Source organism: Elgaria multicarinata, chromosome 9 (assembly GCF_023053635.1).
Source record: "Elgaria multicarinata webbii isolate HBS135686 ecotype San Diego chromosome 9, rElgMul1.1.pri, whole genome shotgun sequence".
NCBI lineage: Eukaryota > Metazoa > Chordata > Lepidosauria > Squamata > Anguidae > Elgaria > Elgaria multicarinata.
Window position 1 is genome coordinate 254,623 of NC_086179.1, and position 24,976 is coordinate 279,598.

General features: G+C 51.7%; 1 protein-coding gene across 5 annotated transcripts in view; it reads left to right on the forward strand.

Annotated features, from left to right (window-relative positions):
* Positions 1 to 12,365: 12,365 nt before the first annotated feature.
* The window catches only part of SBF1 (SET binding factor 1), a 105,852-nt gene continuing 93,241 nt past the window's right edge, over positions 12,366 to 24,976 (forward strand). For all 5 annotated transcript variants that reach the window (XM_063134439.1, XM_063134441.1, XM_063134442.1 and 2 more), the window contains exon 1: positions 12,366 to 12,527. In XM_063134439.1, the coding sequence (XP_062990509.1) occupies positions 12,473 to 12,527 (55 nt within the window). In that variant the 5' untranslated portion in view covers positions 12,366 to 12,472. The remainder of the gene's footprint in view (positions 12,528 to 24,976) is intronic.

Consider the following 24,976-nt stretch of genomic DNA (forward strand, 5'->3'; position numbering starts at 1 on the left):
AAGATGAATGAAGATGAAGCTATCAGGACTAGTAGCCATTGATAGCCTTCTCCTCCAAGAATCTAGTTGCTCACTTGCTCTCCTGCATGTGGCCTGTTCAGCCTGTAGGCCCAGTTCAAGGTGGAACCTCAACTGTGCCCCCACCCCCCTGCCCCAGGAAGGTCCATGCCAAGTGGGGAAGGGCCTCTGGCACATCTCCCTCGCCTCACTGTGCAGGTCCATCACCCGCTGTCCTCTTTGCGGTATCCAGCCCAGCTGGACCAAGCAACCTCCAGCTTTGCTGCCTGGGGTCATCCCTTCCACTGGCCACCCTCGTTGGTAAGCCCCTGCCCTTCTTTTTGCCAGTTTGCCAAACAGGGGCAAGCCAGCACTCCACAGTCATAGAATCATAGAATCACAGAACAGCAGAGTTGGAGGGGGCCTACAAGGCCATCGAGTCCAACCCCCTGCTCAATGCAGGGATCCACCCTAAAGCATCCCTGACAGATGCTTGTCCAGCTGCCTCTTGAATGCCTCTAGTGTAGCAGCTCCCTCCATCCTGCGACCACTCAGCCAGAGCGCTCCGTGTGTGCCAGCTGCTGGCTCTGCCTCTGCCCTCCACCAGGAGGCCGGAGCAGGGCGTCAGCCCTTGGCCATGAGATGGGGGGGCTTGCCTTTGATAATGCTTGAGGGTAAGCGGGCCATGCCAGGAAGCCACAGGTCAGCAGAGAAGTCCGGTAGGACCCTGTCCTCTCAGTCATCCAACCTGGAATGCAGACCGCTGTGATGGGCGGATCTTTGGCTCGTTTGAAGTAGGTTCTCACTCTGGCAACAGAGTTTCATGGTCAATTAGGTGCTCACTAACCTGCATACATTACAAAACACGTCCTTTTCCCACACAGAGATTGGGCTCCATGCCAGAAAAGTAGCAGCTAACAACCGAAGACGCTGATGCAAGTGACTGGCAAGAGGAGGATCTGAAGAGGCAAACGTAACTGGAGGCCGTGAGGGAGGGGCAGGCAGTCATGCAGAGGCAGAGGGCAGCCCCTCCACCCCCACCCACCCCTTCGGAGAGCTTGCCTGCAGGCTCCCAGCCATGACCAACGCAATGAGAGCCAGAAGATCATTCAAGGCTGTTAGCAGATGGCTTGTGCCAGCATCGCCAAGTGTCACCTGCCTTCCTTTAGAAGCATCAAAAGTGGCTGAATGACAGACATACACAGGGATGGAGATGCTGAGAGAGAGAAAGAAAGAGAGAGAGAGAGAGAGAGCATGCAGCTCAGGAGGTGGGAGAGGGGAGGGGCAGAAGAAGCCCCACAGGTTGCTCAGAACTGGCAATACGAGTATATTGGGCTGGGGGAGAGAAGAGAAGCAACAAGGGGGGTGTAAAGATACGGGGATGTTCTCTCTTCCCACCCACCCCCAGCTGAGGCAGCAGCAGCAGAGAACACCACCAGATCCCACTAGATCCGAGTTGGATATACATGAAGGATTTTCCACTCCGGTGCCTCTCCGTTCAGACCAAGAACGCAGGCAGCCTGACCTGTCACAACCAGGTTCGAATAATTCGGGCATGATCAAATTGTGCCCCAGACATTCCCCTTGGGAAGTCGTGGGTGGGCAGAGGTGGTTCGCCTGCAGGACGTTAGGTGCACTGCCATGTCTGAGGTCAGGCAGGGCTTTCTTTGGACTGGCTGCTGACATGGCAGCGCACCCCCCTGCAAGATGCAGCTTGTCTTGCTCCTTTGAGCCACCTCTGTCTTCCTCTCTCTCAACCGGCAGACATTTCCCCAGGCAGCATATTCAGTTTTAGAGTGTAGGAATGAATGGAGCTCTTCTAGGACTTCCATTACCAAAACCTTTCACTGATGGAAGTTCAGCAGTAGCTCTCTCTGTAGACGCACCATTCTGTCAACTATGACAGAGATTTCACCTTATTTGGTGTCTAAGGTTTGTAATTATTTGTACACTGGATATTTCATTAGATGACTGGTGCTCCAAAATCCATGACTAACGCTGTGCTGAGAAGCTACAAACCAGCCTTCTGCCAGAGGAGATGTGGGCAATACCTGTGGCCTTGGAATCCGGGTGGCTGGGACCAGCCGTCCCCGGCGCGTGGCTCAGGAGGCAGCCAGTGCGTTCTGGTGAGTGTTTCTGAGATGTAAGTCCCACTGGGCTCACTGGGGCTAATTCCCGGGGGAGGGGCATATAGGATGGTAGCCTGGGTTAAATCTGGGCCTCAGCACTCTGCTCAGAGTTAAGCAAGCTCAATCCAACTGATTTCAAGGGACTTGAAGGGCCTGCAGCCAGGTTTTGGGATGTGGCAGAATGCACAATGCAGGAGCCAGCCCATATTTACCCATCCACGCATATCTGGGGGTCTCCTGGTTCTTTCTCTCCCCCCTCCCCCACCAAACACACAGAGCTTGGTTAAGGGGCAAGCTGTAGGTGGGCATTTTCAACCCTAGGTGCAAGGAACCTCCTTAAGGAACACCCCCCACACACCTCTTCCGAATGGAAGGCGGGGGTGGGTGGGGGCAGGCAAAGGGCCCTCTTAAAAGAAGGAACCCTTCCAGCCTTAGTCCACTTTCTCCCATGGTAGAGATCCTGGCCACGAGGCCCACCCTCCCGGTGAAAGGCGCCCTAGGCAGGCCCAGCACGAATCGCCCCCTGAGCGAGGCGACCAGCGCCACCCACCCACCGACCCCGGCCCCTGCGCTCGGCACCTGCCCGCCCTGCCCGCCAGAAGCCTGCCTCCCTCCCCGGAGGGCTTGCGAAGAGACGCCCCCAGATTCTCGGGCCAGCCCCTGGGCCTCTCCGCCCTGGGAGTCCGGCCGTCCTTCCCGGGGCAGCTCGGGAAAGAGGCCCCTCCCGCTCGGGGAAGCAGGCGCTCTGCCCCGGCGCCCCTTCGCGCCCAGCCGCCGCTCTTCTTCCCCCCGCGCCCCCCGGCCCTGCAGCCACCGCGCCCGGGGCCGCGCGTCTGGGTGGGGGACTCGGACACGCCCCTCGCCTGGCCCTGGGCGCTCGACACTCGCCGGCCGGCCCCCCGGCCGGCCCCAGGGAAGGTGGGACGCGCTGGGACGCGTGCCCGGCGGCGGGTCGCGCGGAGGAGGGCTGCCGGAGGAGGAGCGCTCACCTGGGCGGCGCGGGCAGCGGACTGCGGCCCGACGGAGCGGCCGAGGGCGGCGGGGCTTCGGCGCCCGACAGCTGGAGCAGCAGCAGCGCCGCCAGCGGCAGCGGCAGCGGCAGGAGGCGGCTGATGCAACGCGGCTCCGTCAGCAGCGGGCGCTTCATGGCGGCCCGGGGCGGCTGGCGGGGATCGGGGCTCTGCCTGGCTCCACGAGGCCGCGCCTGCAGGCCCCGCAGCTCCGGACTCGCGGCGGGAGCGGCCTTCCCCGGTCCGCGGGGGATCTCCGGGCTCGCCGTCGACGTGGGGCAGTGGGCCGCCCGCTAAGCTTGAACGGGGCGAGAGTCGTCGAGGCTTCAGCCGGTCTGTGCCGCGCGCGCCTGGCGGCGGGTTAAGTACCCCGCTGGTCGCCGCCCCGTCCGGCCCGGCCTCTCCGGCTCTTCACCGACGGGGCGGGGCGTCCGAACAGGTCGGCGGCGCCTCGCAGAACCGCCGAGGAGGCCGAAGAAGGCGGCAAACGCACGTGTGAACGCGGAGGCTGTTCCGGGTGAAGGCTGGCAGGCAGGGGGGGGGGTTAAAAGCCAATTTTCCAGCTGCACAAATGCCCCGCTGCCCCAGCCAAACACATGATTTTCACGACGGGACAGATTATCACCAACACTAGCAGCACCTTAAACTTAAAGACGGATTGACAGGGCCATGCGGATACCCAGGAAGGACGACAGGCCAAGAGAAGGACACCACTGGTGGTCACCTGTAGGTCCCCCAATTGAAAGCACTGCAACGGATCCTCAGAGAACTCCAACCCATCATCAGCACAGTCGCTTCTCTCTCACAGTCCTGGCCTCCAGACCACCTCCCAACCTGAAGCAGATGCTAACCAGCAGCAGTACACAGGACAGAGACACAGGCAGAGGGACCAGACCATGCAATAGACTCAAGGGCCAACTCCGCCCCCACATCTATTCAGGCAACGCTGTCACAGGACCCAACACCACCAGTCATCAAGGGCTCTCTTATAGAATTTGTGTTACATGCCACCTCTGACTTTGTCTATTGTTAAGTTCACGTGTCTTATTTTTTCACCACTTTTTTCAACTGCACATTATGAGATTTCCAACTGCACATTCCCCCCCCCCCAACTGCACATTTTGTGTCCAAATGCACACTAAAAAACCACCCTGCTGGCAGGTGCTGAGGCCTCCCTATCCGAGCGGGCTCTGTGTGAGCAGGGAAACAGGAAGGGGGGGAGAGAGAGGCAAGAGCCCCTCCCCTGCCTCCTGTCCGGTCTGCTGTCCATTCATCGCTCGCTCGCGAAGTCCCACCGGGTTCCCGGCGTGCGGTGCACGCATTGCCCAACAGAGGGCAGCACTGCTCCAGGCCGCCCTGGCGAGTTGCGCGTGAAACTGCACGTCGGGAAGCTGCTGGTTGGAAGAAGCAGCCGCCCCGCCGCCGGGACAGTCAAAGGCGGCGAGAGCAGCAGCAGCAGCAGCCGCCTCCCGTCCCGTCAGTGCGACCCATTGGTTGGGGGAAGGAGGGTATCCATCGGCCACTCCCGTTTGGCGGCTCCTTAGCAGCTCCGAGCTGATCCCGATCCACGCAGGGTCAATACGGCGCGGCACCCAGGGTGTTGCTAGGCTCTTAAAAGATTGCGCGGGGGTGGGGGTGGGGGCGGGCAGCCCTCATAGGACACAAAAACATGGTTTATATTAATCTATACAAATGTAGAAATTGTTACTACGATTTACTTAAAATTGCGCAGGGGGCAAAGACAGCCTAATTAAATTGCACTTGCCTCAGATCATCTTAAATCGATGGGCAAAAGTTATGTGTGGGGGTTATTGGTTTTTTTACTAAGTTTAATTGTCAGGCAGGGAAAGATGGTGGGGTGGGGTGGGGGTGGGGGGTTGCAGTAAGTGAGCAGGGGAGGGTCAGCCCTTTCCTGCCCAGCTGTAACCCTCCTTGGAAATCGCCCCTGCCCTGCGTGGCCATGAAGCTGAGAAAAAGGCCTTCCATTGGCAGGAAGGCTCACTGGGGCTCTGGGGAAGAGATCCGGAGTTGGCTTCTTGGGTCTAGGCTGAACAGCGCCTCTGTGCAGCAGCCATCCTATGTGCACTTGGGGGGGGGGTATTCCCCCTCTGCACTCCCATTTCCAGTGTGCTGGAGATGCAGCTGGAGTGGCTGACCCTGTGCGGAGGAGGGGTTTCCCCTGGATGACCTCGACTCTCATGGGAGGACCCCCCACTGCTTGGGGAGGAGCCTCCTCAGTGTAGGCCATGTGCACATGCATTATGTGTCTTCTTTGTGTGGAGCACTGGCTGGCATTAGCCTGGTCTCCTAGCGTGGTGTGGACATGTGGGATGGAGGAGGGGCTTGTGCCACTCATAATCGGTGCTGTCACAGACACTTGCCAGTAGACACCTGGGACAACATACCACATAATACTCCATATGACAAAAGGCACCCTGTCCCATTTGTGATACATTTTCACATTTCAGTTAGGATTTTAATGTTAAAATTGTGCTTTTAAAAAACCCCAATTGGAAATTTGTTTTTCACCTATTGAAGAGGATGCTTCTAGGTTGATTACATGAATGAGTGAAGTCCAGATCAAATGTACCTAATCTGATTGCATGCCACCTTCCACGGCAATGTTTCACTGTCAAAATTTGCCTAACCAAAGCAGAACTGTGGGGTACTTTTACTCTTCACAGTCTGGATGCAGCCTAGAATTGCCTTAGCCTGCCCTGGTGACCCATGTTTTGCTGGTGGCCTACTGGAACCCCCTAGATCCTTTTTACAGATACCGTTGTCAAGCCAATGATCACCCACTCTATATTTGTACATCTGATTTTTCCTACATCAATGCAGAACTTAACATTTATCTGTGTTGAAATTCATTTTGTTTGTTTTGGCCCATTTCTCCACCCTGTCAAGATCACATTGAAGCTTGTTTCTGTCTTCTAAGATATTAGCTGCCCCACTCAGTTCTGTGTCACCAGCAGATGTTATGACCTTCCCCTCTTCTCCTTCATCCAAGCCATTTATAAAAATGCTGAACACCTCTGGGCCAAGGACAGAACCCAATGGCAAAACCCACTTGTCACTTCTGTCCAGGTTGACAAGGAGCTGTTCCCGATCGCTCTTTTGGTCTGGTCCACCAACCAGTGACAAATCCAGCTGATGGTGGCATTGTACAGCCCACAGTATATCCCTTGCCAACAAGAATATCATGGAGGAACTTGTCAAAAGCCTTGCTAAAATCAAAATTCATTATGGGGACAGCATTTCCTTGATCTACCAAAGCTAATAATGCTATAAAAAAGGAGATAAGGTTAGCCTGCATGACTTGTTCTTGAGAAACCTGTGCTGACTCTTTCTACCCACAGTATTCTTTTCTAAATGCTCACAGGCTGAGTGTTTAATTATCTGCTCCTTCCAGAACCTTTCCAGGTACTGACATCGAGAGTTGGTAGATGAACATAAGTCCACGAAGAGAGCCCTGATGCTGGATCAATCTAGTCCAGCACTCTGACCCCAAAGCGGCCAACCAGCTGTCGACCTGGTTGGGTCAAGAGCAGCACGACAATGGAATCAGTTGCCTGGTGAGGTTGTGGGCTCTCCCACACTAGAGGCCTTCAAGAGGCAGCTGGACAACCATCTGTCAGGGATGCTTTAGGGTGGATTCCTGCATTGAGCAGGGGGTTGGACTCGATGGCCTTGTAGGCCCCTTCCAACTCAGCTATTCTATGATTCTATGACCAGGGAACCGCAGGCAGGACACGGTGCAACAGTACCCTCCCACCCATGTTCCCCAGCAACTGTTGTATATAGGCTTGCTGCCTCAGATACTGGAGGTAGCCCATAGCTATCAGGACAGGGAGCCATGGATAGCTTTCTCCTCCAGTCCAACCCATCTGGATGACACCGGAGTTGGGGAAGCTGGTCTAGGGAGGCCTGTGAAAGGAAGCTGTCTTTATTTTCCCATGTGCTTCACCCACATTTTCTGGCCCTAAATGAGAAAGTTTTTGATTCCACCCCACCTGCCCTCTTTACCCCTCTGCCTTCACAACTGTTGCTCTATGGGTTTGGAACAGCCTGGGAAGAAGGGCAGTAGGGGGTCGTGCCCTATATCAGGTTATGTGTTATGTGTGTTGTAGTTTGTAAATCAAAATGTGCCTTGACATCTGTGGTCACCAGCTATAAAACTTCATCTATATACAATTCAGGTAATATACACTTTAGGCAGGCTCTCGGCAGGTCAGTCCAGGAATTCAATCTTATCCCAATAAGGTAATGAATTCAATCTTATCCCAGTAAGATGATCTCCAAAATCAGGTTAATAGAAGCTCTGCTTATGCAAAGAACAACTGTGCCTGATTACTAGCATACACAGGCCAAGGTTTCTGCTTGGGAGGGAAGCTCCAGCCCCGGGGGGGGGGGGGCAGAAACGAAGACATCTCTTCAACTGCTCTGGGGCTCCCTTGGCGACAGCCAGAGTCCCCGCATGCATGACAGCAAGGCAGAGATCAATGCAGACACTGGACGGGGCAGATGGAGACATTCCCACCAGCTAAGAGCTCAGGCTGGGGGTCAGGTTGCCAGATCCCTGGGTTTAGTCTCCTTCTCCAGGAGAAATAGTGAGAGCCAGAAGGAAGGAGGAAATGGAGGTGGGAAGTGGGGGGAGGAAACCTGCCCTCCACAGGCCCATCTCCAACTTTCTGCTCCATCTCTTGATCCAGCCTAAATAACAAAGAGCAGAGCACTGCCTGACACATTTTCTGTGGCAGAAACTTTCGCAGATCACAGTCCGTTTCATCAGATGCAGGAAGTGTTACCTGGTAACCAGTATATATGCAGATGGTTTGGGGGTGGGGTTGCCAAACAATGCCATCAGAGCCCCCACCCCTACTGAATTTATCCAGCCTCTTCTTCTCTCTTTCTGCAGGCCAGATGATGGAGAAACAGGTGCCAAAGCAGGCATAATGAAGACGTTTTGGAAACACCTGGCTCAAGGACCATAATCCTGCATGGAAGATGATCCAGGAGAGGCTTGAGATTCTTTATTTTCTCCCCCACCCCCTGCTAATCGCCCAGTAATGCCTGGCTCCCTCCGTGACCGTCTGGCAGCTCCCAACCAAGCTCAGATTTGAGCCTCACCTCAGAAGACCTGGCAGCAGTACATGGAAAGAGAAAGGAGTGAGGGTTTTTGTGCAAACTTGAAAAATAAAATTCTCAAGGTTGAACCAACTTTTAAGACTGGAAAAATGAGAGGCTGACATTGGCTGATTCATCCATCTCTACAGGCAGGCACTGGGTCTGTGGTTTTTAGTGGACACCAGTGCAAGCTTAAATTTGATGGTGGTGGGTTGGAGATCTCAAGCAAATTCCTGCAGATCCGTGATGACTGATTTTTCTATTCACTTGACCCAACTGGCAGTCTACCCCCCACCCCACATCCCCTGGCAGCCATTTTGTGGGATGCTACTGTGATCTCCCCCCCCCCTGCCCATTTCCAGTTTTGCCAAGAGGATCCCAAAGGTGTGGGAACTCCAGGGTCCTAATGGTGCACTTGAAGGTGTACCTTAGAAGATACCCAGCCAAATGCCACTCTGGTCCCACCGTTGCCCCCTCTGGCCTTAGCGAGGCCTGGAGAAGGATGATGCAACCAGCAACTGTGACTGGCTGACACACACACACTGCCACTTTTCCTCCACCCCCAGCTGATTAAACAGAGGGATGAGCAGCTGGGCTTTAAGCCACGGACTGTGCTGGCAAATGACTCAGGCAGAGGCCAGGCAGCCAACCAGGCCGTGGAGCTCAAGGGAGCCCAGAAAGCTACGTGCTCAGGGATAGAGGCTGATGAAGCCTGGCACCCACAGCCAATGCTTGGATGGGCCCTGGAATTTGCTGGCACACCAAGCCTAAGAGGGAACAGCTGAGAGAAGTAGAAAGACCCCAGAGGGGAAATGTCTGGCTGGTAGGTGCACTCATAGAATCATATTAGAGCTGGAAGGGGCCTACAAGGCCATCGAGTCCAACCCCCTGCTCAATGCAGGAATCCACCCTAAAGCATCCCTGACAGAGGGTTGTCCAACTGCCTCTAGACATTTGCTGGTGTCTAGAGGCTTTCTGCCTAGGGGATGGCAATAGCAGCCCACGGGCCAGCCTGAGGGGCAGTGGGGCTTGGCAGGAATTGGGATGCCAACAGGCTGTGTGGCAGCATCACTATGGGCAGCTTCAGGCCTTGCATGTGATGGCACGCACTAGACCTTGCACAGATCACTGGAGCTGGGAGCCAGGCATGGGCGTAGGAGCTGTCCATCCATCCACCCACAATGCAAGAGCCAAGATGAACACTTGTGCCAGTCGCACACAAGAAGCAAAATCATTAGCAAGTGTCATGCCTTTATAGAGATTAAACAAAAAATGGAATGCATAGCCTAAACATGAACATCAGTGCTGCAATTAAAAACAAGGTCCAGCTAAAGAGTCCTCACATGGAATCGAAAGTACAATTTTCAGCCAATTTTCCATTTTAGACTTAAGTATAACAACTATTTGCTTCTGTTTCTATGAGCTAACAGGCTGAATGAAACAGTGACAACACAGGGCAAACAGCTTGTGTGCGCCACACTTACGCGGGCAGCCAATCCTCTTCAGCTGCAGAACCCTTGAATGGTGAAGCCCCCCCCCCCCCCCGGCATGTGCTGGGATGGTAAAAACCCACATAGAAGACCTTGTGTTTCCTGCAGAAACCACCTAGAAAGCAAAGCCATATTTCAGAACCCAGAACCTTGGGGAAACTGGGAGTTTTGTATCAAGATGGGCACAAAAGGCAGACGCCAGGCACTCCAACGGGGGCCCTTGTCGCTTCTGTCTGGGACCGCAGGCAGGGCGTGACCGGCTCCTGTGTGCTCGCTGAGGCTTTAGAGGCCATTCCTTGCACGCAAGCAAATAAGGGCGTGCCAGGCCGGCCCCTGCCATGGGGTGGGGGTGGGGGTGCGCCCTATGAAGCCTCTGGATAAGCTGGACCTGCTGAGGTCATTACAGGCCAGGGGAGCGAGCCTGGCCATCCGAGCCAGACCTGTGCGAAAGGCAGATACATGGGGGCAAGTGGTTTCCCCGCTGGGATCTGGCAAACAAGAACATTTTGTTCTGGAATCTTACTGCCTCTAGGTGGAGCCGGAAAAGACTCCTGTTTGACACCTGACATCTGCACCTGTGAACGCAATGACACCTGTGGAAAGTCCCCTTTGCTTAGTCTTTCATAATTAACATTTATATTTATTTATAATTAGCATTTATTTGCTAAAAGGGGTGACGCTCTTCCCACTCCCTCTCCCAGTGCTTTCTATTTTCAAACAGACAAAACCGAAAAGGTGTGTGTGTGTGTGAGAGAGAGAGAGAGAGAGAGAGAGAGAGAGAGAAGCAGCAGCGAGAGAGCGGGGGAGGGGGAAGATCGCACGTGGTTAGTTGGGGGCATTTCTCTTTTCCACAAGGAAGAAAAAACAGATCGTCTTGTATTTGCATGATTTTCACACACACCTCTCTCAAAAACCCGCCATTAAATCATAGAGGTCCCTTCGGTGTCTACAGATGTGCTCTGCGATTTGATGGTCATTCTGTTGTCATCCCATGTAAAAATCATGAGCACCAGTGGCTTTTTGTGACGTTGTAGCGGTGCTGCCCAAGTACCAGGTCTGTGATGCTGCAGCTGAATTGGACCTGGGTGTGCGTGGGGGGGAGGGGCATGTAAAGGCCCCGCAACAGCCGTTTTGTTGACACTCACTCATGATTCCAAATGTGCCCAAGGCCCCAAGTACTCTGGTCGAGGAGGGGAAAGATCCGTCTTGATCTAAGGCAGCTCCCAGAGCCTTGACCAGCTGGTTGCTGGTCATGGCCAGACACCGCTGCCTTGGCAAGGTGGACAGCCCCGGCCTCTGCGGGAGGGAGCGGGGCCAACCTCCCAAGCCCATGCCGGCGGCGCCAGGGGGCACGTGCGCGGCAGGCGCTGTACGAGATTGATTTCATTTATATACCGCCCCACAGCCGAAGCTCTCTGGGCGGTTTGCAAAAGAGAAGGATCCCCCGCAGCACAAAGCAGCAGCAGCAGACCCCGCGGAGGCCGGCCCCCTCCCCTCCCCTCCCCTCCCCTCCCCGGCTCCTCGACGGCGCGAGTCCAGGCGCTGGGAAGAAGACGCCGCCTCGCCGCCCGCGGGGCCTGGGCGCGCCCGGGCTACACGCGCCCCGCAGGCCAGCGCTTCCCCCGGGGACGCCCCGCCACGCGCCTCCGCCAGCCCCCTCGGCAGCTGCTCGGTGCGGACTTGGCCGGCCGGAGCAGGGCCCGGGCGAGGGTTAGAGCGAGGCGGGCGCCCGGAGCCGAGCGGGCCGAGGCCACGGCCGCCGCCGCCGCGGGAGCTCCGTCCCAAGCGCCCTACGGGCGAGGGGGCGCCTGGCGCTGCCGGCCACGGAGCCCGCCAGAGCCCTTGGCCGGGCTGACAGGCGGGGGAGCACCGGGCCTGGGAGACCGGTCGGGGCGCCCGTCCCGTCCCCCCCCCCTCGGCGCCTGGCAGGGCGGGGGCCGCCAACCCCCAACGCCCCCAGGATCCCGCGCTGGCTGCCGGAGAGGGCGGCAGCGACGCAGCACCCCCCCTTTCCGCGGAAGGAAGCGGCACTCCGGGGACGGTCTGGTGCCTCCCCGGGGACGCCCCCAGGGCCCCCTCCCCTTGGCAGGGACGCCTTCCGCGGGAGGGGGGCCGGGAAGGGAGCCCTCCGCCTTCTGCAGCATCCGCCGTCGGGCAGCCCCGCCGTGGCCGGGAGCAGGAGCCGGACCCAGGGGCGGAGGCGGCCCTGCAGCAGGAAGGAAGGAGGGAGGGACCACCTGCCCCCCGCCCGCTCCTGCAAACCGGCCCCGCCTTCAGCTGCCGCCAGCCGCCTCGGAGCCCCGCCCACAAAAACAGAGGCGCTGGCGGGACGCGGGCGGAGTGCGCGGTCGGCGGCAGGACCCGGCGGGCGAGCGGGGGCTCCTCCCGGCGGCCCGGCTGCGATAGGCGGAAGAGGCGGGCGCGCAGAGTACCCAGGGCCAATCGGGGTGGCCTCCGGCAGCGGGGCCCACTCCCATTGGCCGCCTGCCTGCCGCGCCGCGCTTGCGCCCCCGCCCCGGCTGGACCGCGTCCTGCCGCCCAGGCAAGATGGCGGCGGCTGAGGCGGCGGCGGAGGCGGCAGCAGCGGGAGACGGGGCGGCCGAAGTGGCGGCGGCGAGGCACGGCGGGGCAGCGGCGGGGCCCCGGCGGGGCTGAGCCGGGACGGAGCGCCCGAAGCAGCAGCAGCAGCAGCAGCAGCAGCACAAGCCGCCCCGCAGCCATGGCCCGGCTCGCGGACTACTTCGTGGTGGTCTCCTTCGCCCCGGGCAAGCGCGGTGAGTCAGCGCGTCCCGCAGGCAGGCAGGCGGGCGGCAGAGGGCGCGGAGGGGCCGCCGGGCTGGGCGGGCGGCTCTTCCGGCGCGCCTCAGGCCTCCGCCTTGGGTGCGGCGGCTGTTGGACGCCCCCCCCACCCCCACCCCCACCCCGCCGGGAGGGCGCGGGCGCGAATGCGGATCCTGCTACGGGGCGGGCGAGGCCTGGCCGCCTCTCCTCCGCCTCCTGGCCTCGCTGCCCTCCCCTCTGCCCCGCCCCGGCCGTGGCAGGTGCCGGCGGAAGGAGGGCCCCGCTCCGGAGGGTGGGCAGGAGGGAGGCGGCCCGGTGTGCTCCGGGCTGCAGCTCCGGGAAGCCCCCGGCGGCGGCAGGGCCAAAGGCCGGGCCGAGTGCTGGCAGCCGCAGTCCAGCGCCTGCCTGGGGGGAGGCGGGGGTGGGGGGCGCCTCCTCCTCCTCCTCCTCTCCCGCGCACCGGAAGCCCCCCCCGAGCCGCTGCCCCCCCCAAGCCCCGCGTTGGCAGCATCCCGTCGGCCTGGCCTCGTCCCGCGTCCAGGGCGGCTTTCCTGCCGGGACACGGGGATGCTGCGGGTGGGTGGGGGCTAGAGTGCCGGGCCGCTTTCGGCGTCGGCCAGGAGCGGCGCCTCAACGAATACGCGGTTTGCTAGGGATGCATCCGGCGGCGCGCAGGCTGGGTGCTGATGCTGGTGTTCTTGTGTGCTAAAGCTGAATCCGAGCAAAATGGAAGCGATGCTGATTCTTCAGGAGAGGGTTAGGGCCCCTTCCTAGCCCCTCTCTTCGACGGAACAGGTGTGCGGGGCTGGCCCAAGCTAGGCACGGCTTACTGCCCTAGCAAGTTGTGCCGGGGGCTCCTCTTTCCGATTATTCCTGCGCTCCCTCCGGGAGAGTAGGGATCTGACCACCGCCATCCAAATCAACACTTCCCTTTGATGTCTCCTGGGCGGATGAACCTGCTGCTGAAGGCTGTAACCGGCCCTTCTATGCAAGGGAGAGAGAGGCAGGAACACGGCCCGCTGCTTTGCCAGGCCTTTGGCCATGCTTAGGACAGTATGGCTGACACTGGCAGGCAGCAGCTCTCCAGAGTTCCAGGCAGGAGTTCTTTCAGCAGCTCCTGGAGAGGCTGCCGGGGTCGAAGCCTGGGACCCTCTGCATGCAAAGTGGGGGCTCTCCGGCTGAGCCATGGCCCCTCAGCATCTCCAGCCAGTGCAGTGGGGGCTCCACTGGCTACCAACTTGCTTCCAGGCCCTATTATTATTATTATTGTTATTATTATCATCATTTATATACTGCCCCATAGCTGAAGCTCTCTAGGTGGTTTACAAAAGTTAAAAAACAGTGAACATTAAAAAGAAATATACGAAATTTAAAACCATAAAACGCATAAAATACAAACAAAAACAGGGGTTAGTTTTGACCTTTAAAAACCCTCCGTCGCTTTGGCTCTGTATAGCATTTGGGAACGCCTCTCCTGATGTCAACTGTCCCCGCTATGGCTGGTGAAGGTTGACAGGTAGAGCTCTGCTCAGTCCTGCCCAAAGGGGTTAAGACGGTGGCAGCAGCGTGGAGGAGCAGGGCCCTTTCCTGCTGTGGCTCTGAGGCTTTGGGATAAATTGCTTGGGGGGTCGTGTCGTTGCTTCTCCCTGTTGAGGTTCAGGAAGCTCTGGTAAGGCTGTTGCTTTGGGCTAACTTTTGGAAGCTGAGAAGTTTGTGGCTGGTGGCTTGGTGTTGCTGGCAGAGAAGGAGGTGAGCTTTTGACGTTGGTGCAGTTGTATGTTTTATTCGCTATTGTTGTGATGGTTGTATTGTGACTCTCAGGCAACATAGAGCAAGAGAGCAGAAATGGGATAAAGAAATGGGAAATTGATATTGTCTGGGGTATCATGTCATTGGCTTGGTTTTGTGGAAACATTGTGGGAGTTCATTCTGGCAATTAAAAGCCCAAATACTTTTTGAAAGAACATGAAAGTTGCAGGACTACTGTGCGATCATTCTGGCCTGTCTGAGAGAGATGCCGGTTGGCTTCGGTTTCAAATAGTGTCATTTTGTCTACTTCTGCTGCAGGATGTTCAGTGTGTTGGTTGTTGTTTTCCTCCCAGGCAGGAGGTGCTTTAGGTTTGGTGTGTGGGAAGCTGCTGGGTCCTTCATGCTAATTGTCATTAGCCATGTGTTTCCCACAAGAGGCTGGCAGCTCCTGTTGCACCTAAGGTCCTTCTAGCTTCCACAGGGTTGCCTTACACCTGATCTTTTCCTTGCTTTCCTTAGCATGTATAGCGGTTTTTGGCATTTCACTGTCTTGTCTCATACTTTGTGCTCTGCTGCAGAGCTGTGACCTAGAGATGGATGGCACCAGAAAAACGATTGTAGTCCACCCGGGGGAAGAGCCTTCAGCGTGGTGGCCCCCCTCCTGTGGAATTCCCTGCCTCTGGAGGTCAGGCAGGCGCTAACTTTGTATTCCTTTTGGCGCCTCCTGAAAACGTCATTGTTCAAAGAAGCCTTTCCTTAATGACCAGCCACAGTTCACGGTTCACCTTTAATTTTGCTTTTGAAAATATATTTTAAGGTGTTTTATTCTGTTTTTATTGAATTTTATCTTGTACACCGCTCTGAAGTTTTGAATGGGGAGCAGTATATAAATATTGTAAATAAGTGATAAATAAACAAAACTAAGAGTAGAAAAATGAGATTTTTCTGCATTTCTGAATTACAGTATGTTAGCTATTTGTAAAATAACTTTGAAACATAAAGCACCGCCACTGAGGTGAAAGACAGACAGTGGCCCAGTTCAGACAACACATTCCTCTACGCAGTGTGAAAACTTCACTCAAAGGTTGAGTTTTTAGGAGGTACTCCCCACATAACATGTTCAAACTCCACCATTGTGTGGCTGTGGGCTCTCCTGGAGTTGAGTAAAATCCATTGCGATGTTTGATTGACGATACCTCTGCCCTCTCTCCTCCCCCAGTCCTCCCAATGGTATCCCATGAGCCATCGCTGCAAAAAAACGACAACCCAATCCCGGCAGCTCTCCTAGAGTGGCACTCGCTTCTTTTGCCGCCCTTCCCTGGGAACTCTGTAGCCAGTGGGAAAAGTCAACTAAACACACCTGAAAACTCCATGAAACACTCCACACAACATGCAACACAATGGTTGTGCAAGAACGCTCCTCTGCACAGCATGGATATTTAGCATGGAGTGTTTTCCAAAAAAACTCCGTGGTGTGGAGTTTTCCCACCAGACAACACATTTCTCAACAGTGGTGTAAAAACTCCACAGTGGAGTTCTAAAACCACCATTGAGAAACGTGTTGTCTGAACTGAGCCACTGATAATCCATGGCAGAAAGTTCTGGAGACGCTGTAGGAGGAATACAGTATCTTGGCCTGGAATGTGGCTGTGGCAAGAGCTATTGCAGTGTCTTCTACATGATCCATGGATATATTGTGGTGGTCCTTCAAATGGAAACATTCCTGAGCTCCAGTCGTTGGGTATCTTCAGCAACAAGTGTTGGTCTGTGCTGCACCTTATTGGGTAATGGCACATTTGACATATGCTGTGTCCTTTTTGCAGTTGAACTATAAGCAAAGGAAACCCGTATGATGGCAGTTCAGGTGCCATTAAAAGGCTTTACTGGTTATTGAGAGAGCCAGTGTGGTGCACTCCCGTCAGTTTCTGTGCTTTGCAGGTAGTAGTCTTGGCACCAGAAATGTACTTTGGGAAGCTTCCTGATACCAGGTTAGACTCTTTGTCCATGTAGCCCACTCCTCTATCTACTCTGTCACTTTCAACTGGAGATCCCCGGGGACCTGCTGCATGCAGAGCATGGGTTCTTGCACATGCAAAGCACCATGTGTGGCCTGTCCCCTGCTTTGCCACGCAAATTGATTTTCTTGCAGATGGTCAGGTTCTAGAATAAGGTTGGCACCATCTAGTAGAAAGGTCTCCACTTGCAGGCAATGCGATCAAGAGCCAAAGAGGTGTAGCTTCAAACAGTGAACGCTCAATCTTTTGACACCCTGCAAATAGGTGCAAAAGGAGCCAGGGACAAAACGGTGGTGATGGAGTCAATTACCTGTTGTACCTCATGAGCTGCAATACGCTGTATATGCACCTGCAGATCTACATCCGAATCAGTAACGAGCAGGTGTTCTTACACAGAACTCTCAGGGTGGCCAGGAGTGCTGCACAAAGGTCTAGTCAAAGGTAAGCAGTTAATCCTCAGATTTTGCAGATGAGAAACAATGAGGCTAAGAGACAAGGGTGATAAAAAAATCAATGATTTTTTTAAAAAGTGTAAAAAAAGGATTTTGAATATTTTTAAAAAACAATTAAAAAAAGCTTAAGTCAAAGATATAATGAATACTATTTATGTAATTTCTATTTATATTCTTTGACTATGGTAACAGCACTTTATGGAGATGGGAGATAACCTATGTTGATTTAAATGAAGTTGAATTAAAACCCGTACGGCTAAGAGATAAGTGATTAACACAATGTCAGCCATGACAGAGTTATTTTTAAACAGTCAGTTTTGCTTGCTGCTGTTAAACTCTTAGAATGATAGAATAGTAGAGTTGGACGGGGCCTATAAGGCCCTCAAATCCAACCCCCCTGCTCAATGCAGGAAACCACCTTAAAGCATACCTGACAGGTGGTTCTCCAGCTACCTCTTGAAGACCTCTCATGTGAGAGAGCCCACAACCTCCCTAGGTCATTGGTTCCATTGTCATACTGCTCTAACTGTCAGGAAGTTTTTTCTGATGTCCTGCCGGAATCAGGCTTCCTGTAACTTGAGCCCATTATTCCGTGTCCTGTACTTTGGAATGATTGAGAAGAGATCCTAGAATCCTAGAATAGTAGAGTTGGAAGGGTCCAACTCTACTATTGGACCATCGAGTCCAATTCCCTGCGCAATGCAGGAATCCAACTTAAAGCAAACCTGACAGATGGTTGTCCAACTGCCTCTTGAAGGCCTCTAGTGTGAGAGAACCGTCCTCTGTGTGACAAGCTTTCAAGTATTTGAAGAGTGCTATCAAGTCTCCCCTCAATCTTCTTTTCTCCAGGCTAAACATGCCCAGTTCTTTCAGTCTCTCCTCATAGGGCTTTGTTTCCAGACCCCTGATCATCAGCGTGGCTCTCCTCTGAACACACTGCAGCTTATTTTATTTATTTATTTATTTAAAACATTTATATCCCGCCCTATAACATTAAGATCTCAGAGCGGCGTACAGATAAAAGCATACAGTATAAAACAATAAATATGCACAGTTAAAAACAAATTATCTGCATCCTTCTTGAAGTGTGGGGCCCAGAACTGGATGCAATACTCAGGATGAGGCCTAACCAGTGCTAAATAGAGGGGAACCAGAACCTCACATGATTTGGAAGCTGTATTCCTATTAATGCAGCCCAAAATAGTATTCACTTTTTTTGCAGCCACATTACACTGTTGGCTCATATTCAGCTTGTGATCTACAACAATTCCAAGATCATTCTTGCTTGTAGTATTGCTGAGCCAAGTATCCTCCATCTTGTAACTGTACATTTGGTTTCTCTTTCCTAGGTGTAGAACTTGGCATTTATCCCTATTAAATGTCATTCTGCTGTTTTCAGTCCAGCACTCCAGCCTATCAGGATCACTTTGAACTTTGTTTCTGTCCTCTGGGATATTAGCTATTCACCCAATTTTGTGTCATCTGCAAATTTGATAAGCATTGGCTGCACCTCCTCATGCAAGACATTAATAAAAATGTTGAAGAGCCCTGGGCCCAGGACTGAGCCCTGCGGTACCCCACTCGTTCCCTCCCCCCAGTTTGAGAAGGTACCGTTGATAAGCACTTTTTGATTCTGGTTCTGTAGCCAACTGTGGATCCACCTAATAATTGTTCCTTCTAGTCCATTTTTTGCTACTTTGTTGATCAGAATGTCATGGTTTTTTTTTGTCAAAAGCTTTGCTGAAGTCAAGATATATTATGTCCACAGCTTCCCCACAGTCCACAAGGGAGGTTACCCTATCAAAGAATGAGATCAGCTTAGTCTGGCAGGATTTGTTCTTGCCGATCTACTGCAAGTCACCCTAGTTAGAAAGTCTTTCTGATCTACTGCAAGTCACCCAGATATCTACCTGTAGATTCCAGTCTACATTCTGTCTGCTATTGGCTTAAATGGTATTTACATCCTTTTCATAAATAATACCATAAACCTAATCTACAAGTAGTTGTGGGAATTAAAGAGGCTACCTAGCACAAGCACCACGCTGAGCTCTTTTGAAATGGAGTGTGATTCAAAAGGTGTGATAAATAACGGCTGGTGTGTGCTGCATAAATGTTGGGCTGCAGGTTCCCTTCCTGCCTGGGGAGGGAGGACAGGAAGCTCGTGGGCAGGAGGTGGCTGTGTCGCTGCTGGGGGGTGGGGGAGATGCTGTCTAACCACACAGAGGAGAGGGAGGAGTTGCAGGCTTGTGGCTGGGCAAAGCAGGCAGAGTAATTCTCCAGTGGAGCCCAAATTCTGCCTCCGCAATTACGCTTTTCAACCTGAGGCTTGGCAGTTTGTCTCTTCCGCTCAGGGATTGCCTTTGCTACCTAATAGGTGAGTCAGCGGGTAGAAAGGCAGGTCTTGGCATGTGCTCGAGGCTGAACTGGTGAGCCTGCTGCTGCTTTTCTGAATTGGGGCTCAGTTCCCAGTTGGCACTGAGCATTGTGAATGTCACGGAGTGCTCAAAAGCTCTCTCACGCCTTTAGAATGGATGACGTGGAGACTCTGAATGAGTGCTTTTCACATTTAAGGTCCCATCACTCAGATTGCCTTGCTAGTTAGGGAGGTATTCAAGGAAAGAATGAACCGTTATGGGTTAAGGATGCTTCAGGTAAATGGCGTAGGTCATTTATTCCAACCCAATTCCCAGACAGGTTTGCCTCCTAGCTAAAGCTTGAGACCTGCTTCCTTAGTCATGGACTCAAAACCTCCAAGGAGAGAGAGGCTACCACCAGAGTGGGTTGATTTTGCAATTCATTTATTTTCTGAACAAGCTTGGTTGCTATTTGGTTGCTATAACAATTAAAATACTGGCTTGCAAGTACATAAAGCTTTTATAATACCTAGGAACATTATACAACGTCACCAGACATGCGGCCCACAAGCCTTTTGCTCCATAGATATTACATTTCCTGTATCGAGAAGAGGATTTCCATTTGGCACTGTCTGTATAACTTAAACAAGGACGTTATGCTGCAGGATCACTCATTTGAAGACTATCTAGAAGCAAGAGTTGATAGTTAATGGGCAGTTGAGTATTTTCCCCTGAGATCATAGAATAATAGAATAGTAGAGTTGGAAGGGGACTATAAGGCCATCGAGTTCATATAGACTGGTTTTGGACAACAAGATGGTCAACTGTGGATTAAATAGTCAACAGCTGCAGAAATAGTAAATGATTGGTTATTGTGTCATCTGTTGGAACTTTTTCATACCACAGTTGGTTGTTTGGCCAAAATACCCAATACAAATAACCCAACCCTAAGCAAAGTTGACTATTTGAACCACCTTCTCCGTGAGCCCCTGCCAAAGGAAGTGAGGCAGGTGGCTACTAGGAGGAGGGCTTTCCCCGCTGTGGCACCCCGGCTGTGGAATGAGCTCCCCAGAGAGGTCCGTCTGGTGCCTACACTATACTCTTTTCATCGCCAGCTGAAGACCTTTTTATTCTCTCAATATTTTTACACTTAATTTTAACTTAAATTTAAATTTTACTGTTCTAACTCTGTATTTTAATCTTACATCAATTTTGCTGTGTAGTGTTATCCTGGTTGTGCTTTTTATACTATTTCGTATTTGTGTTTTTAACCTGTTGGTTGTTTTATTATGGTTTTATTTTTTGTGAACCGCCCAGAGAGCTTCGGCTATTGGGCACTATAAAAATGTCATAAATAAATAAATAAAAATTGTGTCATGTGGTGGGCACCATCGACTAATTCCCGTTCCTATAGTCTCAAGGCAAGAGCGGCAAACCCCCCTGCCGCTCTTGTCCAGAAGGGCGCCATTGCCATTTGCCAGCATGTCCAGGCCACTGCCCTTACTCGCCTTCCTGGTTCAGATTACAGTTGCAATCGCGTTGGGTCCCCCCCTTTTATATTCCCTGTCCTGTTTTTATTTATTTATTTATTGCATTTATATCCTGCCCCATAACTGAAGCTCCCTGGGTGGTTTACAAAAGTTAAAAACAGTAAACATTAAAAAGTATACAAAATTTAAAAATCATCAGAAACATAAAAACAACAGTATAAAAACAAGTGGGTCTGGGGGCCTTGTTGACACATCCCTGTAATTTTCCCCATGTGTGTAAATGGGGCTTCATACTTGTGCATATGGGGAAATGGTATTCAAAAGCAATAAAAGAAGTGGGAAATCGGGGGGGGGGGGAATGACACCCTTGCCAAGGACTGTGCCCCACCAAAGACCTTGGTAAGGAATTTGTCATCGTCCCCATTTCCCGCTTTTTAAAATTATTCTTGTAAGCCCATTTGCGTAAATGGGCTTATAAGCACACCACCAACAAAAAAGCAGGAAATTGGGGGGAGGGAATGACCTCCCTGCCAAGGACTGGTGGCTGGGTGTGTGTGTGTATCATTGGCAGAGGGGTAATTTTCACACACACCCTTTCTCACTTTCTAAATTTTCCTTGTTAGCCCATTTGCACAAATGAGCTTATAAGGAAAATTTAAAAATTATAGAGTCATAGAATAGCAGAGTTGGAAGGGACCTACAAGGCCATGAGTCCAACCCCCTGCTCAATGCAGGAATCCACCCTAAAGCATCCCTGACAGATGGTTGTCCAGCTGCCTCTTGAATGCCTCTAGTGTGGGAGAGCCCACAACCTCCCTAGGGAACTGATTCCATTGCTATTCTATGATTTTTAAATTTTCCTTATAAGCCCATTTGGGCTAACAAGGAAAATTTAAAAAGTGAGAAAGGTGTGTGTGAAAATGACCTCCCTGCCAACGACTGTGGGGGGCCGCCAGTCTTTGGCAGAGGGGGAGTATTCCCCCCACAATTTCCTGCTTTTTTTGTTATAAGCCCTTTTGCGTAAATGGGCTTAGAAGGAAAATAATAAAAAAATCTGGATCCTTTTCATGCTGGGTGGGAGAACACCCAAAGGGGTGTTTCCACTGGGGCACCCCTTTCCTGACCCCGATCCACACCTCCCTACCTCCAAGGAAGCTTTATTCCACAGATCAGGGAAAAGGATTTCTACCATGGCTTAATGTTTAAAAGTCAAGCCCCGTGAGAAATCCTTTCCCCCTGATCGGTGGGAAATGGCTTCTTTGGTGGTAGGGAGGTGTGGGGCAAGGGAGGAAAGGGATGCCCCAGTGGAAACCCACAAATTGCCATTGTGAAGTGCAAGATTCTCCTTCGGGGCCCTACTCCGAAGCTCGGAGGACGGCAACAAGGGAGAGGTCCTTCTCTGTGATGGCCCTCCAGTTATGGAACAATCTCCCCAATGAGGCCCGCCTGGAACCGACATTGTTATCTTTTCAGCACCAGGTCAAGTCTTTTCTTTGATCCTAGGAATTTAACAGTAGTATATGTTGAGTTTTAACTGACTCCAAAACTGTCTTTGGCCTGGCTGAGAGTTTAAAAATTGTTTTAAATGTTAGGTGTTTTTATATTTTATGGTTTAAAATTTTGTATATTGATTTTTAATGTTCAGTCTTTTAATCTTTGTAAACCGCCCAGAGAACTTTGGCTATGGGGCATTATATAAATGAAATGAAATAAATAAATAAGACTGGGTCAGTGTGTGTGTGCTGTTTGGCTGACAGTATCTAAACAGCCACAGTTTTCAGAGGAGTCACAGTGGGGTGAGTTTGTTGCCGCAGAAAGCAGCAAAGGGTCTTGTGGCACCTTAAAGATTAACGCATTTATTCTGACATAAGCTTTCATGGACATTGTCCACTTCGTCAGATGCAGCAAACAGTCACAGTTTGTACGGTAATAATTGTGATACACTACTTACGATGCTGATTTGGGCCCCGATCATTCTTCTACATAGAACTGCGGCCTTTAAATCAGTTTGTTTGGTAAATGTTATAGATTCAGTTGTTAGAGGTTGATATGTTTTCTCAGAAATAATTCCCATTAAGTTCAATAGAATTTAATGTTCTAGTTGCCAGCCCCTTTTCTTTCTCCTCTCCCCTTTCCTCCCTTGTGCAGCTGTTAGGATAGGGAAAAAGGGGTCCCATTTGTGCAAATGGGTTTTCAGTGGGTGGCAACCCATGGGGCTGGCCCCCCATAAACTGCCCCCTCGATGACAATTAGGCTTAGAAAAGGAGGTCGCATTCATAGTGGGAGTGACAATTCCATGCTTACGCAGCAGGAACCGGGCTTTTAGGTAGGGAGGTTAAAAGTTTTTATACCTGAGGCACCATTCCCTAGTGGTGAGGGTTAGAAATGAATTGTTTAGAAATTAATTGTTTAGAAATGAATTGTTTAGAAATGAATTGTTTAGAAATGAATTGTTTTCCCCCTACTGTTGTTGTGTCTGTTTCACAAAAGTTTGTATATTTGCTTAATATAGTCCCTAAAATAACACAGGTAATGACAGCCTTGCGCTCAATTCAGCATATAGAGGGCTATAGTTTGTAAATGTGGAATCAGCCTCTGTGGTAGTTCCTATTTTTCTCCATGGCTTGTGCTGTTTTTGTCTTTTGCTGCTCTGGCCTTTAGCTGTTGACTTTTTAATAAAGCCCTCCTTGCACGATGAGGCTTTTGTCCCAAGCTGCTGCCAGTAGTTGCCTCTGGGGGCCGCAGTAATAGGCTCATTGTGCCGTTACCGAGGAACACAGCTACTTTCTTTGGAACGCTTTGGAATCACTGCTCCCATTTTATATCAGGGTCTGACAAACCATACAATTCAGTAGGATGCAAATACCTGTAATTAACAACTTCTGGAGATAGCATAAGTCTAAACTGATGAAGAGAAGGCAAGAAAATAGAGCCAGGTTAAAGGTACACTGAGAGGTCAAGGCTTGTTTGTAATGTGCTCCAGAGCAAAAAAGTCAAAAGAGTCTGCTGAGTGCGAAAACTGTAGAAAACTAACTGTTAAAGGAGCCTCCATGATTTTGTTGCGGATGCGGCTCTTATGCTCTGACATCAACAAAGTATTGTTAAAAAGAGAGGTGTTTTGGACACATGAATTAAAGTTTCTTACTCCTGTGGGACTCAATGAAAAACTTGGCCTCTCAGTGTTCCTTTAACCTGGCTCTCTTGGATGTATTCCTTTCTTAGAGCCCTAATTCTTCTCGTATTACACATCATTTACCTGATTTGATTGCCTATTTGTTCTCCTTATAAGTCATTCCTTCTCACGAGGATCCGCCTACTAGTTACAGTTGTTACTTATCTCCTAAGTGGGTAATTATCTCCCATGAGGCACTTTTTAATGAGTTTGTTACCCACTCTGTTGCATAAAATTATGCCAATCCGTGTGTTCAAATCCAATATTGAGACACTCGCGAAAGATCACAGGCAAGGCATTGAGCTCCAAATGTTTATTCTCGAGAATAGGGTGAAGACTTGGCACTCACGCAGCAAAGGCAGGATTACGGTGCGCTACATTCAAACCACAGCATATATAGTCCAGATGTTACATGTTATTTGCCCACATCTGATTGGTCCACCTCATCTGTTACATCACTCAGGCATGCGCAGCTGCGCTCAAGCGGTGGCCAAGAAAGGAACTGCAGCAGAGAAAACATCTGGCCACCGCCATCACCACATGCGAAATACCTGTTCCCAGATGTGCTTTGCACCGCACACCTGCTCGTAACCCTTCCCTTATATGGCGATGTTTGGGCAGCTAGCCGGTGGAGTGGATTCGGCAGGATTAACTTAATCAGTGTCCTCTGGGACTGACAAGGCTAAGGGGCTTGATGTGTGCCTACGTGCTGCTTGCATGGGGGTGAATGGAGTTCTTACTGGGGCACGTGTGTGTACATGCGTGTCTGAATGGGTGTCTGCGTGACGGGAAATGGACGTTCTAGATTTTACATCAACTCCATTTTCTTGCCTTCTCATCACTTTAGACTTATGCTATCTGCAGAAGCTGTTAATTACATGTATTTACATCCTACTGAATTGTATGGTTTGTCAGACCCTGATATATAATGGGAACAGTGATTCTGAATTTATTATTTTTACTCCTGCAAATTTGAAATTACTCCATATACTCTTGGACATAGAGTCCAGGTTACAATTTTCATTGCTTCCTTAGGGTTTTCTTATCACTTTTATAAAGGGTAAATCCCATAGGAATTATAGTTGAGTTTAATGTTTATCAACATCCATGTATTTGTCTTTATTTCAGCAAACAGTCTACCACAGGGGTTAGAACTCGCAGCCATTATACCAAGCTTATATTTTTATGTTATGGTGAATTCCTAACTTTT